This window comes from Pteropus alecto, unplaced genomic scaffold, assembly GCF_000325575.1.
Source record: "Pteropus alecto unplaced genomic scaffold, ASM32557v1 scaffold146, whole genome shotgun sequence".
Classification (NCBI taxonomy): Eukaryota; Metazoa; Chordata; class Mammalia; order Chiroptera; family Pteropodidae; genus Pteropus; species Pteropus alecto.
Genome location: NW_006442107.1, coordinates 17,175,609 through 17,195,917, shown reverse-complemented (window position 1 = coordinate 17,195,917; position 20,309 = coordinate 17,175,609). Strand labels below are relative to the sequence as shown.

At 35.3% G+C, this 20,309-nt stretch overlaps 1 protein-coding gene across 3 annotated transcripts in view; it reads right to left on the bottom strand.

The window, feature by feature from the left end:
* Positions 1 to 462: 462 nt before the first annotated feature.
* Positions 463 to 20,309, bottom strand: part of B4GALT6 (beta-1,4-galactosyltransferase 6) — a 58,344-nt gene continuing 38,497 nt past the window's right edge. For all 3 annotated transcript variants that reach the window (XM_006920002.3, XM_025038677.1, XM_025038676.1), the window contains exons 4-9: positions 18,610 to 18,734; positions 12,716 to 12,832; positions 6,384 to 6,571; positions 2,988 to 3,110; positions 2,606 to 2,707; positions 463 to 2,103 (exon numbers count right to left, since the gene is read on the bottom strand). In XM_006920002.3, coding sequence (XP_006920064.1) covers positions 1,956 to 2,103; positions 2,606 to 2,707; positions 2,988 to 3,110; positions 6,384 to 6,571; positions 12,716 to 12,832; positions 18,610 to 18,734 — 803 coding nt within the window. In that variant the 3' untranslated portion in view covers positions 463 to 1,955. The remainder of the gene's footprint in view (positions 2,104 to 2,605; positions 2,708 to 2,987; positions 3,111 to 6,383; positions 6,572 to 12,715; positions 12,833 to 18,609; positions 18,735 to 20,309) is intronic.

Here is a 20,309-nt window from a genome sequence, read left to right as displayed (position 1 = left end):
GTTTATTATTTTATGAATTATGCTTCTGTGCCCCTGCTATCTTGTTAGCGATCAACAAATGTTAACTTTCCCAATTTATTTTCTTTCATTTCTTCGAATTAAAAATCTGCATTGGTTATGAGAAAGAAAATGAAGAGATACACAAATTAAAAACAAACCTTACTTTTCAGAAGTTTTGATTTTTCATTATTTTCACTATAAGCAAAAAAAATTGAGACACAAATATTTTGGAATTATTTCTAAGAAATAAATGTGAAAGAATTCTGTTTGGTATCCTAACAGAGAGCTATTAGTTTTCTAAAAGTACAAGAATTTCCATTATTTTGTGATTAGATTTGTGGCCATTTGTGTTACCAAAATTACCATAGAAAATGACACTTCAAAATTAAACTTACAACCTGAGATAAATAGCCATATTTCAGTTTTAGGTGAACAATCCATGAGGCAAATGTTATTCAAACATCTCTCAAAAATAGATCTTTATTGTTCTCCACTGTTGTTGAAGATTCACTTTATACATACATAATTTTTTGTTTTAAATTTGTGAAAATATCTTAAGTTATTTTAAAGAATCTTTGGTTTAAAATAATTGACAATTTTCAAAATAAAAATAATATTTGGTTTTGCCATAAAAACCTCACCCAAATTTAAGTTAAAGTAATATACTCGATTGCAGGTAGTAAGACCTGTTTTCCGAGAAGTGTCTTATAACATTAATGTATTTAAATAACTGATTATGTATTATAATGTAATTCTATTAAATTATGTTTTTAGTGAGAAAATTTTAATAACTAACACCAGAGATGTAATTTTTTTAGTGAAAAAAGTTTAAACGATATTGGCCAACATTAAAATGAATCCTTCCCAAACTTGAAATTCTATGAGTCTGAAAATTAAACTTAAAAATTTTATCTACTAAGCTTTTATCTTCATAAAAATAGAACATTTAATTTCTTATCTAATAGTATAATTCATTGGTATAAGTACTATTGGGTTTTCTATAACTTGTTCTTTAAAAAAAATTTTTGGCTCTTCTGAACTAGAAATAATAAAACAAACAACAGCAACAAAAAAGTGTACAAACACACAACCTTGGGAACATTTTTTTGAGGCACAAAATCCCTGACACTTACACCAGAGGTAAATGAAAGACATTTAACATAAAGAAGTCCTTTATATCATGTCACATCACAACTTTTAAGATTTTCTTGGTAATACTCATGCAATATGCATAAACGATATGGTTGTGATCTAGCAAAATCTGATGAGATTGCAAGCAAGGAAAAATACAGGTGATCCTGGTAAGAAGAAAAGCTGTTTAAGCCTTTTCTTCTTACCCTTTAAGATCCTAAGAAAGCTGTGACTTCTTCCACACAGAAGGCTGAAGGTCTAAAGCTCAAAACTAGTATAACAGTTAACTGTATTAGTTGGCTGTCAATTATTGACAGTTCCTTCATTTCACACAAGGGTTAACCTTTGTTTAGTGACATAAATTTACATTGTTTTTTTTCCATGCAAATAAAAAAAAGTCTATAAAAGTCCAATAAAGGCATAACCAATTACATGCAAAACTGCAACACATCTTATTTTTCAACATTTTGAACACATTAATTTACATCACATATGTACAAAATATGTTTAAACAGAAATAAAGCATTCTCTTGAATTAAATTATAGATTTCAGTATAAAAATTTTTCTTTGTAGGGAGCTCTCTTAACTTCCAATCTTAAGCAATTGCAGCTGGTCTTTGCAGTGCTCGCCATGGGAGTGTGTCTCAAAGCAGAGGAGGGGAGGAAGAAGACTACAAACCCTCACTGTAAACACTGAGGACTGCCGGCTCTTCTTCTCACAGGACAGGGCACTGTGACACATCCATTCACTGACCTCCATGAAGAGTGCACTCCAAGTTTATGATCCAGCATTCGGGTCTATCTTGCCAACAGAGTGACTTGTTTTAATAGTCTTCAATTGGAGCTAACTCTGGCATGAGGTTTACAGATATATTTGTATACAACCTATCAACGAGTATTTTTGGCATATATATTAAATTGTTCAATCCATCGATATACTGACGTTCTTTTGAATACCTTAGCAATTTATACCTATAGTATTGAGAAAAAAGTATCAGAAAACATGTACAAAAAGAAAATGATGAGGAATATGCTCAAGGTCATTTTTATAAATTAAAGTAGTTAAAGTTCTTTATAATTTTTGGTTTTCATACATAATTAAAAACCTTTCTAAACTACTGTTGTAAATTAGCATTTTTACAAGTCTTAAAATCCACCTGAAAAAATTATTCTGCACCCTTACAATTTAAACATCCTTAAGAAATAAAATGTATTATGTTTTATATTAAGAAAACACTTTTCATATAAATAATTAACTGGGCTCTTTAACATAACATAACTTTATGTGTATATGTAGATATATATATATCTCTCTCTTTAAAACAAGCACAAAAATACTTTACTTCTATAAAAAATGATATTGACAGAAAATTCCCTTCAGAAAATTTTTTTGAGGGTGTAATGCATTTTTTAATATTTTTCATACATTAAATAATTTTGAAACTCTGGTATCTGAAGATGATATTAAACTTACCGTCCTAAAAACTGGACTTCACCTCGATGATGATGAGGAATAGATTTGTATTTTCCTAAGTCTCCCTCTGGTCTGGTTACATTATATCCGGCATAGTGAACTCTGAAATACAACATGTGGAAATGAAAATATAAAGAAATAAAATCTGACATAAACATTGATTACATGAGTTCAATTTAAAATAAAAAAGAATGCTCTAATGTATATGTTGTTAGTAATTTCAGAAGGCACCCAAAAAAAAAGAGAAACACAAAATAGGATTTAGGAGCCTCAAAAATTTCCCATCCCAAAGAACCTTTTCTTGAATTAGCAAAGTACAATTTACCTAGTAGAAAGGAAATTCATAGAAATTCTGTTATTAAGCAATTTGACCTCAACATACCTATTCCAAAGGTCATCATCTTCTCCTCCCCATCCCCAGAAGGCATTAGGAAAACCATTGATCTTTCTAAATTGTTCCACTGTCAGTCCACTTACACCACCAAAAAACTCTTTATATGGAAGACTAAAAAGAAAGCAGAATATAGCATCCTAAAAATAAAATCAAAACAGTTTTCCATATGAAATTAAGTTTTTAATCTTTTATGTGCTTTGCAAAATATACCCCTATTTTCCAAATAAACAATTACGTTGATTAAATCATACTCTGGGAAATATAAAGTACACCAAGAAACAAAACATTTTTATATTCTAGAGAAACAAGTACATCTAAATGTGTTATGTAAACCACAAAATAAAACACCCGTGGTAATTAAAATTTAATATTTCGTACTGTTACTAAATAGCGTTCAAAATTGTATATTTTCACACCATAGTAAACTTGACTAAGTATATCAATACTGTCAATGTAATGTTAGATGTTGCTTAGCTACTAAAATTTTCTAAATTAATTGAACTTAATTATAAATGCATTAGTTATTATATAGACCAGAATAAATATAAATTATAAAAACAAGTCTAGCATTTAATTTTGAAATGATAAGTGCTTATTCCTATAACAACCATATCTGTTTGGATTATACTCCCAAAATGCTCAATAGATATTTGCAAGTATATTTATTTTTAATGTAATATTTAGAGAAATGATTACTTTTTAAATTGAGATATAATTGACATAACATTGTATTAGTTTAGGTGTACAACATGATTTGATATATGTATACACTGTGAAATGATTGTCAAAATAAGTCTAGTTCATATCCATCACCATACAGTTACAAATTCTTTTTCTTGTGATGTGAGCTTTTAAGATCTATTCTCTTAACAACTTTCAAATATGCAATACAGTATTGTTAACGACAGTCTGTATATTACAACTTACATTATATCCAGCATGTAATGTACATACATGCTGTACATTACATCCCCAAGACTTATTTATCTTATAACTGGAAGATTGTACCTTTGACCACTTTCACCCACTTCATGCATCCCTGACACACCACCTCTGGCAACCACTAATCTGTTCTCTGTATATATCGGTTGAGTTTCTTTTTTAAGGTTGCACATGTAAGTGAGATCATATAGTATTTGTCTTTCTCAGAGAAATGACTATATTTTTTAGTTTGGATTTTATTTTCCTTCTGTTTCTTAAACTCATCCTCCAAGGAATTTGTCAAACTAAGTTATTCGTTTAGATATAGATTGGTTTTCTGAGTTTGCAGACCTGAATAAATTCCTGTGGCCCCAAATGTGCTACCAAAGAGTAGTGTGCCAGAGTCCCTAAAGGGGTCAGGCCAATGAGGAAGGCAGCAGAGAAAACACGACCGTGCACAGCATCTGAAAATCGAGCTGAAGGAACGCTGGTGTAAGCCACACAGCTCAGCTTCCTCAGAGAAAGGGAGAAAATTTTTACTTTTTTGTTAAAGGGGTTCTCATCTTGTTCTTTGGGGAAGAAGTGCTGTTTGCCAGCTGTGATTTTGTGTGGCCACAGAAGATGGGAGAGGGAGCTCCTGCATGAAACTCTCAGCTTGCAGGAGAAAGCAATCTTAGCCCCACCCCGTACCAAGGGCACCCCAACACGGTATCAGCAACGCAGACCCCACAGACAGCCAGGGTGTCCCAAGAGACCTCACAAGGCTCGCACTTGGGAAGTTAGGATTCTAGTAATAACACCAGTTGGGGTTCACTATGGCCAACAAGCATTCATGGCACTGTTGTTTCCCACACCATTTGGATTATTCTCGCCCAGGCTAGTGGTTTTGGAGAAACCTGAGATCAGTAGATAGGTAGATATGGATAAGAGTGTGTGTGTGTGTGTGTGTGTGTGCGTGCGCGCGCGCGCATGCATGTGCGCACATGCATTTAGTGACATGTATAAATTGGCAAGCACATTAATTCCATTTACTGTTCTGCTTAAATGGAAACAATCGATTGCATGATACCCAGAATGGAAAAGATTAGATAAAATAAAGGTATGAATAAAGAAAAGAAAATGTAAGCTCAACAAGCAAAAGTGTAGCAGTGTTTATCTTACAAAAGAGAGAGAGACACTGATCTGCAGACCTGAGCTTCCTGGTCAGCAGCCATCAGAATGTGGGCACCACTGGGGGGCAGAAATTCTCCATCAGGCTCCCTCCTTCCCAAGGCTGAAGTCTGTGCACTGCCCAGTCACTCCCTGATCCGCTGTCATTCTTCCTAAGCTAACATTTGAATTTCTATTCAAATCCAAGATACCCTCCTAACCCTAGGGTTCACCTAGGTGGATATGAATAGTTCATTCTCTACAAGTTAATATTTCCAAGTAAAACGATTAATTCAGAATTCTTTGTTTATATAACCTTTATGATATTTTTTAGTGAAAATCAATTATCCTGAATCTAATTTGTGTCTAGCAGGCTGACCAAAATTGAGTTTCCAGAAGTGCTAAGAACCAGATTCTCAACCTAGATGACCTTCCCAAGGTAACAGCAGACTTGGAGTTCACATACTGCTGTATTAAGGAAAAAGTTTTCTAATAATGACAATGACCAGCAAAAAATAAAAATAAAAAAGCCATTCTTTCCTTGTTTTAGTGCTGATTCACCTGGTCAAGTCACTGCCCTTCCCTGCCCTGCAGGTAGGACACAGGCACCATCTCCCTGGTGCCAGGCTATTTTCTCTTCTGTCCACTTCCATTAGCCAATGAAAACTATGATCTCTTTCCCAGATTAGACTTGCATGCTTTAATGCCAATTTAAGTTATTGTCACAGATCCAATGACTGTTTACATTTCAAAGTATCTGTAATCATAGAATAGAAAAAAAAATTGTTTCTTATTATTAAAGGCAAGTCAAGAATCCCTAGCTTAGAAAGAAGGTAACACTGCAGAAGAGAGGCCCTTCACCACACTGAAACGTCACTGGGGGAGGGGGAGCAGAAGGGAGACAACAGGTGCTGTGTACCTACCTGGGGCAGGCCCAGCATATGTGATCACATAGCAGCCCTGTGGATGGGCTCTGTTACTCCAATGAACAAGGAAACCGATGTTCAGAGATACATGTAACTAATCAAGTCTTATAACTTGTTAAGTGTGAAAAACAAAAGTTAAATCCACATGTGCTTGACGGCAGAAACTAGTCTCTGTTTTCCACCATCCCACACTCAGACCTCAGTGTGAGGAAGCACCTAGATGGATGACAAGCAACTCTACATCCTGGCTCCCTATGAGGACGGGCAGGAGTTAAAGGTGTTCCTTAGGCTCTTGGACATTCAGACCCAGGCATATAATGCTGCTACCGTTTCAGTGACAATTTTGTAAGTACTCTGTATGCTATCTGGAAGACTGCAAATTACTTACATATACATGTATTTATCCAGCTTTGCTGCAAAATGACGTGGCATTTCTCCACATCCATAATAGTTTCGATCATTTTCGGGTAGATGATCTACATCATGGAAGATAACGCAGTCCCAGACACTGTCTTTCATGGCCTCTTTGAAGCCCACGTTGAAGAGCATTGCACGGTTAAAAGGTTGTGTGCCAGTCTCCACAGGGAGAAAAAACAGAAATGTGCTCAGGCTTTGTCATCTGATTTTTTTCTATACTTCTCTAACTTGTTGAATCATGGTCAAATAACAAATGCATTTGAATCAAAGAGATAGAAGAATACCCCTCAGGATTTTCAAATATACTGCTTAAATTTACTTGCATTATTTTATACTTTGGTAACATACGAGAAAACAATGTTATTGTCTAGTCCATTGGTCAATTATCACATTTCCATAATGACATCATTCACGTTTCTCTTTTATTTCAAATACAGCAGGATATAGATTATTTATGACAAGAAAAAAAATAAAGCCATTAAAAATAATAGAGGTTGTATTCTTTTAGTGAAGCTTTCCATATGCTGTCAAGACTAAGAAAAACAGGAAACTGAAAGTGACTCAACAAACAGTAACCCTTCTCTTACACAACAAGGCCAAGGAGGACTACTCTGTATTATAATGCTTATAATAAAGACAAAGGCAATTTTAGAGACAAAAACAATTGGAACTTATTATAAAAAAAACCCAACTTCCTTTATTAAAGTCATTTTCATTTATTACTAGGGAAAATACATTAAAATGCCTAGGCAACAAACAGTTCCTATTTTATTATTCTTGCTTATGATAAACACCAAGAGTATTTTAAGGGACAAAAAAAAATGGGAACTTATTACACTGAACCCAACCTCCTATATTATAACCACTTACCTTTCTTTATGCAAGAAATTATATTAAGGTACATTAGCAATAAAAAGTTTCATTCTGTATCTAAAGAATATTAAACAGCAATTACCTATGCCTTAGCAATATTTCTCAAAATCATTTCCAAAATATAAACAAAAAAGGATTAGGACAGGAACAAATGAGATACACAAAGCAGTCATCAGCAGAGTACTACCTAAAGAGTGAAAAACTGCTAATTTTCACTCCTGGGTCCTGCACTAACTTGAGGGAACAGAAATCACTTTACTTTTTATAGCTTCTTTCTTCACCAGTGAAATGGATGGAAGAAAATGGAAAGGGAGTTCAGTTATAATGTTATTACTGGTTTATCAACATCAGCTTGAACGACTTTCTTTCAAGGTTTTAAAAATCGTTCTTATTAAATGTGGACATAATACTTAATGGCTTGTAATATAAATAAAAGATTCTATGTCTAACCCATTTTCATCCTCCGAAAGCAATACATTTTGACTCCTCTAGCAGTGTATTCTGGTGCTTATCTCCATGTTTCAGGATAATAAGAGTTCTGATTTTTCCTTGCTTTATTAACTTCAGACTGTCTGTTGACTTCTTACCATGCTTGTTTACAGCACCACACTCACAGCCCCTCCGTGCATTCTCCCAATATAGTTATATCATAATTTCTGATTAAATCGATAGTGCTTACATTATTAGGACTGTGGAAATATTTCCTGAGTGCTGACTGAATTAGGATTAGCATTCTGTTTTCTTTCTCAAACTGGGCATAATACCTATCTTCTGTTTTCTTAGTTTCCCATATTACTTTATACAAAAGTCCCCATAAATATGCCCTATATCTATTAATAATTGATATAATCATTCAAACACATCAAATCATCTATCAGTTCTTTCTCCACCTCCCACTGCCCTCAGTTCTTGCTCCAGTCTGGACCAGTCTGACCATGTACAACTATCACACTGGGACTTCTCTTTCATTCTTTAGATCTTCTGTATTTTTACTTGGCTTTCTCAATTTGCTGAGGCACATCCCTCACCAACTTCCTAAGTAAGGGTCCATGGAAAAAAAAACTTTTTTTTTTTAAGTCAATGAATGATTGAAAATGCCATCAGTCTATCCTCACATTTGATAGACATTTCGGCTGGGTAAAAATTCTAGGGTGAAAATCAGTTTCCCCTGGAATTTTAAAGGCATGGTTCTACAATCTTTTAGCTATCAGAATTGTTGAGAAGGGTCATATGATTATGATACATAATCGATGGTAATTTGTCCTGCAGAACCTTTTTGATATCTTCCCTTTTTAATTTGTATTCTAAAATTTCAAAAATAACATGCTGAATAAGGGACCTATGTTTTATCCATGTGTGCATCTGGGCCTCTTTAATCTGAAGACTCATGTTTTTGCTTCTGGGAAATTTTCTTATATTAGTTCTTGGGTCATTTTCCCCCATTCCACCCTAATTTGTTCTGCTACATTTTTCCAGAACCTTTATTAGTCAATGCATTAGTTATCTATTGATGTGTAACAAATCACAGCAAAACTTAGTGGCTCAAAACATAATAGCTATTTCTTGTGCTCACAGCATCTGTGGACAGAGGATCCTGACAGCACAGCACATATGCCTTATCTCTGCTCCATGATGTCTGGGCCTCAGCTGGAGGATACACTTCCAAGCTGGCTCACTCACATGGCCGGCAAGATGAAGCTTGCAAACTGATTCCTCTCCACAGGGCTGCTGCCTGAATGTCCTCATGACTTAGCAGCTGGCTTCCCTGAGAGCGAGTGATCCAAGAGACCACGACAGAAGCAGCAATGTCTTTTATGATCTAACCTCCAAAGTCACATGCTGTCACTCTGAAGTTTGGTTGCCCGCACAAGTCAGCCCTTACTCACTGAGGGAGGAGACCACACAAGGGCCTGGTTACAAGGAGGAGAGGTTCACTGGGGCCATCTTAGAAGCTGGTTACCCTGTGATATATTGGTACTCCTGTTTTGTTTCTGTTTTAGGGGTTATTTTCTTAAGTTTATCTTCCAGCCATTCTGTTGAGAATTTTCTTTTAGTTATCATATTTTCATTTTCAATAACTTGCTTGTACTGATTATTCTTTCTTTATGGTGTCCTGTTTTTGTTTACATGGATTTGTTATCTTTCCTTCATTCTCTGTGAATACTGATTATGACTTTGTTATTGTTCTTTTCTTTTCCTTTTAAGATTTCCTCTATTCTCTCCAATGTCTCATTTTCTACACACCCTTTTGTTCGACTGATTTTATCTCCTCTTGTGGAGGCTTTCTTCAAAATCTGAGAACCCTTGGCCACCCAATCATGTTTGAGAGTAAGACACTTGGAGAGCTAAGAGAAATCACCATGTATGTATGTAAGGATCGCGGCATACCACTCCTGACTCAAACACCTACACCACACACATACACACCTGAGTGTGCATGAGCGAATCCCCAAACCAAACTAAAACCACAAAGCCTCATTCCTCTTCCGCAGTGTTCTACACGTCCATAGCTCAGAAAATGGCAACAGCCTTGTGCAAGGCAAAAACCCTGACATTACTGTTAACTGTTCTCCATCACTCACACAGCACATCTAACTCTTCAGTAAATATCGTTTCTAAATCCAGCATAGCCCAAACCCAACCATTGCTCACCTCTTCCCATAGCAGCCCAAGTCAACCTCTCTTCTTACCTGGACAACTGCAAAAGCTTCCTATCTGCTCTTGTTTCAGCCCTTGTCCCCCTCAGTCTATTCTCTGAATAATCGTCTTTTTAAAACAATACTTGGATCATGTCATTCTTCTACTCAAAATCCTCCAGAATCTTCCAACTTCACATGGAATAGTCCAAGTCCTCACCCTGGCCTGTTAGGTCCTTCATTATCTGCTTCTCAACCCCTCTCTGATGTCCTCCACTCATCACTCTAGTGACACTGACCTCGTTCCCCAAACACACCACGCAGCTCTTGCCTGGCCTGAAATGCACATTCCCCCAACATCATTCAGGGCTGCTCCAACCTCACCTCCTCTGAGAGGCCTTCTGCATTAAACACTGCATTAAAGAGTACCTCTCCTTGTCCTTACTACGGCTGCTCCAACCTCACCTCCTCTGAGAGGCCTTCTCTGAACACTGCATTAAAGAGTACCCCTCCTTGTCCTTACGATTCTCTTTGCCCTCACTCAGCTCTGAGCACCACCTGATATATCACACAATTATTTATTGCCCATCTCTCCTCATGAGAACAGGAGAGGCCTTACCTGGTTTGTTCACTTCTGTATCCTCTTTGTTGAATGAATGAAAGTGGGCGTCATGGAGGTGATAAAGTGACAAACTGGCCTTCCCCTACACAGACTTCCAAATATTAGATTGGGCATCTTTTTCCTGGTGATAATCTATTTCTCTACAGAAGACAGCACTCATGCCCTCCCTCAGCTGGAGGACGTGGGGAGATTCACACTTAACTACTGGCTTCGAAAAGCCAAACAGTGAAAAGGGCCGAGGGCCCCTAGGGTCAGTCAGCATGCACACTTACTTAACCCCTCTGTTTTGAGGCCCCACAGGAGAGCTTTGTCAGCACAGTCGGGACCTTCTCTAGTATGGTTTCTCCGGAAAATAAACTTTACATTTTCCTATAAGATATAACAGTAATCACCTGCAACACAAGCAAAGATGAGGAACTGGGGATTTGATTGTTTTGTAATCAAACTTTCACACAATACCCTTAATTTTAGCCAGTGCTTCAGTCCACCTTTTGTGACACCTTTCAAGAGCTAAGATTTGCAAGGGTTTGGCCAGCAGATTAATTCAATCTTGTCACAATCACCCTCATCAAGCACATGGGTTTCAACATCCTTTGCTCTGCTAACGGAATTGCCAGTGATCCACCTGTTCCTTGACTTCCAGAAACGGGTTGAAATCTCTTGACTACTCCCATCTCTTTGTCCTTGTGCTTTAATAACCTTTTTAAAGTTTTTTCTTTCATTCCCATTTTAGGAGTTTGGAAAGGAGAACAAGTAAATGTGTATATAATCTTTCATATTTAACTAGGAGTTCTGAGCTGCTCTTCAATTGCTTAGCACTTCTGGGCACCAGTCCAGCAGAAAAATTACTCTGCTATTTCATATGTGGTAAAGATGTTACTGCTCAAAACCACACACTATCAGATGTACTGGCCTGAATTAATATTGATCCAGGTTGAGATTCTGACTTAAGAAGTGTATAAAATATGGATTTAAATTGCTTCGTAAAGATTACTTCATCACATACACAAAATAATTCACTGATGCTAAACTCTCAAGAGAATACACTTTTAAAAACACTGCAGCAGATAGCTCATCTCCTGACACATTTGGAGACTGAAGTTTTGAAAAAGGAAACTAGCAGTTCGTAAAACTAACCTATAAGTTTGCAGCTACGATTCATGAAAGTATCTAAAATTTTTGATTTGTTATCAAGTAAAAAAAAGTCAAATTTTCATGGTGTAGGTTGTTACACTAAAACATACATATGCAATATGTACTATATACATCAATATATGCACGGAGAACAAATCTTAAAAGGGATTTACGTACAGAAAAGTGTAAATTATATTAAAAACTAAATATTGCCGGGGAATAGAGGCAAGAAGCAAAGAATAAGAAATTTTAAAAAAAGAAGAAATAAAGGAGTTCCTAGAATAAACTACAAAGGAGCTGACAAAACACACTAGATATTACAATCTTAGGAATAAAATTAGAATATTTTTGACCAAAAAAAAAAAAAAGAAGGATCTAATAATATAAACTGGGTCACTTTCTGTCTACTTATAAATAAAGAAATACATTTTCAGTCAGCTTTAGTGTGAGTAAAAAAAGGAAAGATCAGGATAAAATGAGTTCATCAATATCAAAATCAGAAGTATCCAAATTATATTGTATTTGAAACACAAACAAAATGTATGATTTTAGAAATGCTACATGGAAATCAGTGATAAAATTCATCAAGTGCCTTAATGTTTGGGAGGTGGAGTGGGGAAGAAAAAAATCAAAGATGCCATTTTAAGTGTAAAACTAATGACAAAAGTGGGAAAAAATAGAAGTATGGCAAGTATCTCTAAAGGGTTCAAAAAGATGGAAAGTAATTGTATATATGCTATGCTGAGACAAGAAAAATATTTAGAGAAAAAATTAGCTGAAAATGTGAAGGATAGAGAAAAAATTCATTTTAATAGGTAAGATATGGGACGATTAAAAATGACAGGAGCACATCAACTGACAAATAGAGTAATGTGGTATGTACCACTAACAGCCCAATCTAAAATTCAATTTTACCCAAATATAAAACCAAAGATTTGCGTTATCTGGTTAATCTTAAGCTAAATATTTTTGATCAAATCATATCTGAGTTTATTACATTCTACTAGACTTAGTTACCACTTTGAAAAATATTCTCACCTGTTCAATGACATAAAAGGCAAATTCCAGCCGCTGTTTCTGGAGCATTGGAATCAGATGCAAGAAAAAAATTGGAAGATGTTCATGGCGATTACGGAAAGGAATGAGAACTGCCACCTTTAAAACAAAATAGTCTCCTGTAAATAATATTGCATCAAGTCCTACAGGTAAAGATGAAAACTAACCCTTAAAATTTTGATGGTTTCACAGTCACACTCTTATGAATCTTCTCATCAGAGACCTAACAATGAGCAAAAATAGACATGGCCCTTGCCTTCGTGCCATTTACGGTCTTGGGAACCTGGGGAGGTAGAAATGGGCTCTGAGGGCCAGTCTAAGAACTGTGGTCTTTATCCTTTGAACAGTATGAAAAGTTGTGGAAAAAATTAAATCCAGTGATAAAATCAGATTTGGTGACAGCAGAAGCTACTATGAAGAACAGACTAGAGAAAGCCAAAAATGGACTCAGGGAGCTGGTTAGGAAATTAACGCAATAAACAGTTGAGACAAAAGGTAATGGAAGCTTGACCTGAGGTGAGGGTGGAGGAAAAGAGAGGTGCATGGAGTTTTGAAACATTTGAGAGGTAAACAGACAGGATTTGTTTATGGATGCGATATCAGGAGTGAGGGAGAGGGATGTCTCTGTCTCAAGATAATGTCTAGGTTTTAAAGTAGATCATAAATAATAACAATGGTATTTAAATTGAATTTAAGAGAGATTCCACTTGAATATCTATTATCCTATACATGGCTTATCTGGCCTAGGGATATTTTTAAGAAATATAACAGATATGTCATGGGATATACATGAATTTTTGTAATCACGTTAATATATTTCTCACTTAATCAAAATGCGCAATATAATTTTTGCTACATTTTATGTTTATTTCGGTGGCAGAATAATACTCAATTTAAAATAAAACTAATGATAAAATTGTGTTAGCATATTAAGCTTAACAAAAAAAGATCATGTAAGCAGCACAGAAAACAGAGAAATTTGTCCTTTATAAATCAAAGAAACTTGTTCTTATATAATCCAAAAATATAAAAGAAAAACCATGTATATGGAAATTAGAATGGTTTCTCAGTAGATTAATCTTTCCTCTAATAGGAAAAAAACCATTTATTGGAACTATCAAAATCAAGACTAAAAAATACCATCTATACAAAATGTGTTATATAATATGGGAATAAATGAATAATTATCCATCATCGTTTACTCAAATTCTTTATTTTCTACATCCAAACTTTGTCATATAAACCAAGTCACCCTACAGTTCATTTTGCCTTTGAAAAAACTAAAATCTTTTCCAAACATTACTTTTCTTAGCAATTTCTGAACTAAACTGGCTTTATTATAATTGTGAATTTTCTAATAAATTTATTGAAATTAAAATAAGTTTTCTACAGATTATAAATTCTAAAATCATTCGATTTTCAAAGAATGTAACAGTCAGAATATATCTAATCAAAATTTCTGTGTCACTCTATATTGTGGATTTTTAAATACAATCTAAATTGGTTATAACTGAAAATTATGTAAGAACATTAAGTCTATGATTTATTAAAATGTCACATATACCAAATACGTTTTACTAATAATGGATAAATATAAATAATTGGGAATGCATAGGCTTAGGAGCTAATCCTACTTGTAAAATCAGGACATGGCATTAGATATAGTCAAGAGAAAATAGTAAGATTTACTTGGATATTTTAAATTACCAGGATCATAAGTGAGAGAAATTTTTAAATTCTTAAAATAGATTAATTTAAAAAGTGAACAAAAAATTGAAGATATGTGAACGAGAAACTCCACCACTAATTTTGCCCTTAATGCTGATGGGATAGAAGAAAAAGAGACAATGGCTGCCATGAGGCTGATATTTTCATGTTCACATTGTTTTATACCTGGTAAGTGGTAGGCATAAGAGGTTCTGGTACCTCTGCCAGCCCCACTTGGGATCCCACTGCCTTTTGGTTTGCCCCATAAGGTAGCTCTTGGGTTATGAATCTGAGGCCACAGAGCTGCCAGAGCAACCGACATCTAAGAGTACCTTCCAGACTCCCGCAAGACGGCAACTGTTGTTGCTGGCACTCCCTACTGACTGGGAACTTGCTGATGGACTTTGGGATCAATTACTGGTGTATTCAAGGAAGTCCCAGATCAATACAACTCCAAAAGCAGTTCAGGACCCCTGGGTTTACTCTTAGGATGGGAAACTGTTATGAAAAATAAAAGGAGAGAATGGAACTAGATGGTGATTACAGATCCCTTGACCTTGTCTGAAGTGTATCAGTGTGATGACTTCTATTGAAATGAGGGTCGAGCTTGCCCTTCCTGATTTTGAACTGGCCACAAGTTGACTGCCACAGACATGATGTAAATGGGCTATAAAAGCAATTAAAGTGAATTATAGATACTTAAGGGAAGAAGCTATTTAAAAGCTTCAGAGTCCATTTTAAAAAGTCCATATTATTTATATACAATTAGGTTGAGTGATGAGTTAAATATATAAGAATAAACAAAGGCAAAGTCATAGCCCCTAATTTCTTCAATGAAGCATTTAAGATAACAAGAGTTGCTTGTTTTTTAAATCTCATAAGGAAGCTGAGAATGTCATAAGAGAAAAAAAATTACCAGTGTCTTGGCAAATTTAAATAAGCAAAACTTATTTTAATAGCAAATAAATATCCACATCTTAATGAGATAGTTATCAAAGATTTTGAATGATATGACTGAAGCAAAGTTTATTAAAATAAAGCTAAATAGTATCTTAAAACTTCATTTTGCATGTCCCTTGTTGTGGCTGTGAAAGGACATTCTCAATAGTTTACAATTTGTTGTCTTAGAAAAAAAGAAGATCTCAGTGTTCTGTGATAATTTATTTTGAGGGTTAATAACCTTTGTTCCAGGACATTCTTTCTTGCATGTGCCCTAATTTTCTGTTTAAGCCCCACTCTCCTGCTGATGCAAGAACATCTGGACATTACCTTCTGAAAAACAACACTTCATCTTCAAAAATCTCTCCTCGCCATCTCTTGTTCAAGCAAAATTATCCCATGCAGTTTACTCCCACTTTAAAATCACTAATGTTACTGAATTTATGCACCTATTTTTCTATCCTGCTTATTTTCTCCTGTACTCACCATGAGGAGATTAGCAAGAAAAATGTTTACTACATAAATTCCCCCACCAAGCTTCTGTCCTACTTTCAAACTTCAAACACACCACCAGCTACAGTGTCCCTAAATGACATAGCTTCAGATCTGCCTACTTTAAGGGTGCACTAGTTATCTGCCACTAAGACAAAACGAAGTAGAATCTACCACGCTCTAATTCTCCTGCGATGTTTTCAGGTCCATCTTCCTCTTCCTCCTCATTTCCAGTGCCTACAGGTGCTCCTCAAATAGGAGGCACTTGATTTAAAAAAAAAAAAAAAAGTAGGTTCTTGTCCCTTCCCACCAATAGAATCAAAATGTCTGAGGACTAAGTTCAAGAATCTTCATTTTTACCAAACACCTCAGGTAGTTTTGAGACAAGTGGCTAAAAGACCTATATTTGAGGAACTTTGGACTAGAAGTGGAACTCCAGACTTCTAAGTAGATAACAGCATCAAAGCAGCTGCCTGAGTCTTTAAGCCTTTAGGTTTTAGACCAAAGTTGTTCAGACCTCTACCTGAATCTTGAATGGAAAGACAATGTCAGGTAAACATTTTCATCTGTTTCTGATAGAAATAAGCTTGCCTCTATGAGGCATCCAACCTGTGCTGAACGTTTCACTCAAACATGCAGTGTTCAGAAATACCTAGGAATTGGTGAAATGACTAGTTTTAAAAGATCTCAGTTCCAGTCAATTGGCCATCAATTAACTTGAATTTTTTTTTTAGTAAAAGAACTTCAAATATTAACAACCAAGTTGCCAGCAGATAGCAGATGTTTAACATAAATCTAGCTATTTCTTCTTTCTCCCTCTCTCAACTCTGTCCCAAGATTAGAATGGACATTATTAGAACGGAAACAGGGAGGGGAGGAGTACTAATACGGCAGTACCGGTCACCTCTGATCTCTAAATTTCCTCTCATACCTTTAGCTGTGTAGCTCAGAACTGTATTCTGAGAAGAGTTTGCACAAATCTGAAATAAGAGCAGCATTACCATATAGTTCCTAAACGAAATAAGCTAATTTTTAGATCCCTGAATTAACTTGCTCCACTTTCAACACCATCACCTACTGATTCACATGGAGTTTATACTCTACTAAAATCTCTAAATAGGAACTACTACGTGTGATATACCTCTCTCCCAGTAAATAAGAACCAACCATAAAACTTCAAATCCAACATCTGATATAGACCACTGGGGAAAGGACAAGAATATTTATTTTTTTCCAATCCCAAATTACTCTACTACTATGCCACACAGTGCACACCTGAAAGGCACATTGTACTCCACATGAACAGGTGTCTGAGGACCAATCTCCATGCTACCCAATAGCCTATATGACTGAGTATGCTTTTTCTTTCATTAGCATCCAACATACATACTCACCACCTGAATAAGAAAAACAATATTCCCACGACCGTTTTAAAAAGTGGGATTATGTAAATTAGGCCATATTTATACACAAATGTGAGAAAAATCAATCATCAAATATGAAAAAATTCATCTATTAACTGAGTCTGATCTGGGAAAGAACATAAGACAATTTAAAATAGAATGTTTTGCCAAAATTTGTACTGCAATTCATTTAAGCAGCTTTACAACTTGTATGGGGGGCGGGGACAAATATTTATTAAATAATTTGTACAAGGCATTTATTTGTCTCATAAACTCAATTCAACAAAACTAGGTTTAGTGCTTACTTTATACAAGACAATAGGCTCTGCGTTGGGGGTGCAGATATAAATAATACATACCCCCAATTAAGTCAGATGGTTTTTATCCTAAGCTTAACAGCATACAATTCTCCCCAGCAGTGTTTTTTTTTTTTTTGTACCAAAAGACAAATATTTTAGCAATATAGTAAGATTTTAAAAGAGAAATTGAAAACCAGTCTCAAATTAAGGCTAAGTCACAATCCTTTAGGACATAACATTTGATTTAATCATATGTAGTTTTCACTTGAATTATGTCAATGCTATTTCCTACTCGACCATAAAAACATTACATGAATATGCACTTATTGACCAATTTTATAGTATTGAGAGCAAATCTAGTCTAAACCATAGTTTTCAATTTTTTTAAAGCAGTTGAAGCAGGCCATTTCCTTTAGAGTTTTTCAAACAAAACATTAAGGAGAATTCTGACATATCAAAAAGATAGAAAGTTTGTGCTCTGCCTTCTGAAACAGAGGTGAAGAGCCTAAAGTCCCCCTTTTTGTCTCACAGTCACCTCTGAGTGGCCACTTTAGAATTCTGAGACTCTGAAGAACAGAGCTGGAAAACCCCAATGCTAGACTCAACTGGAAATCAGGATATTAACGCTCTCACTGTTCCCAGGAAGGACTTGGTGAGGCTATGCCTGCAGGTGTCAGTAATCATCAGGGACAGTTGCAGGAGGCAGAGAAACCATAGCCTCTCTTCCAAACAGATCACAACTGAAAAAATCTGTTTTCTAGGCCAATCTCAAGTGAGGTATTTATTACCAGGCTCTCCAAGAGACTGGTAATAACACATGAGCATGTATTTTGTATATGCATAGGTGCAGTTAGTCTTCACAAGTAACACCTTTAAATCACATCTGAACTGTGAATACACATACATTAAATATCAAAATTTTGATGTCTTAAATTTATCAAGACATTAAGGTATTTCACTACATATTCTGAATCAAGCACACTTTTCCTCAAATGCATAGTAATAGTCACATTACTTATGAAAAAATTTACCTCACCTTCCACCTGGGTTTACAGTCTTTAGGTCTCCAGTGACCTCCTGGCTCAATATCTAAATCCTTGGAGAAGAGCTGATGAATTTCATCAAAACTGACTTCACTTACATTGACATTGAGGAATCCCCCTAGAAGATAAAAGATATGAAGAATTGTTTTAATGTTTTTTGCCTCAAAGATGAAGTAAGACAAGCAACAATCACTAGGGTAATGGTATAACTTAGTTGCCAGAATAGTACGGTTTATTCCTGTTATCACTACATAATCGTTAATATCACTCCCTTTTGATTTTAGTTTGGATGAAAAATTATATGGTCACACTACTACCTTTGGTAAATCAGCCATGGAAAATTAAATCACTTCAACTTTTTGGAGTGATATAATGAATGTTCTAATATTCTTTGGGAAATGTGTGCATGCATTACAACTTAGCACATCATGCAATTTAACTACTGAAGTATTTAAAAACTATTCTTAATTTCAACATAGTCAACATAGAGGAAATGACAGCACAATACAAAGGAGTCAATTAAGCAGTTAGATTGACCAGAAGCTGAATCCTAGCTTTCTGTGCCTTAGTTTCCCCATCTGTACAAAGAGATGGTAATGCCTACATCCCAATGTGGTTGTATCCATTAGATGAAATAGTGCTTGTGAAGGATCAAGTACAGTGCCGGCACAAAGGTACACAATAAACATCAGCTACTACTACCTTCATCTACTTCACTGACATTTCTTATAAAAGAAAATTTGCGCACACAATTCTGCAAATCTATTTTGAGCACTTACCATATATCCCCTTGATATGCAAAACTGAAAAACCATGGATTTCTAAGCTATTCCTGGTTTACTATGGTTCACCTTCCACAGTAACAATTACATGATATTACTAGAGTGTTTTTACTAATAGGTTTTCTAATGTATACCATTGAGACAGGAGTGAATCTTGGATGGAAAATTATTTCCATTAACTCAAAAAGAGAACTGAGAACTAACAGGACTCAGTTCTTCTTTCTAACCTCCTCATCTCATAAAATAGAAACCAACAACCATCTGCTGAGCTCAGGAGCCAGATTTTCCCAATACAACACATTCACTTCCTCTCGAGGGAGCCCCTTTTCTCATTTTCTCTAAGGCTTCTGCAGCTGCCTCTCTTCCCATCCTTCTTTTCATTCTAACTAGGCAGGAACATCAGTAGCTTCCACTAAGCACTGAAGCATGCTAGAAAAAGTATTTTAAAATGCAAATGCCTGATTCACAGAGAAAGCCAGGAAAAAATTTGCAATCTTCTGTCTGCCTGTTCTATTGACAATGTTTGCAGTATTTAATAACCAAATATACACCCTTTACTGTGGCAAGTATGCAAAATAGCTAATCTTAGAAAGATCAGATTTACCTAAAGAAAAGAATAACCTATGAACTTGCAGAGAAAGGGTAGATAGGTCAAATGTAAGAGTGATGAGTCAGTGTAAGCACAGACTACCATGACAGCTGACAAAAGCGAAATCTAGCACTGTAATCAAATAAAATTCACACAAATAAATCTGATGCATTTAATGGTATGCATAATTGCTAAAATGATAGCAATTAGGCTAAATAATAAGCAGTTCATATAAGTAACTGTTGGTATTCTTTATGCACTGTTAAACCCCCTCCCTTTTTTTTTTTTTTTTTTTTTCTTTTTTTTTTGTTTTTTTTCTCAC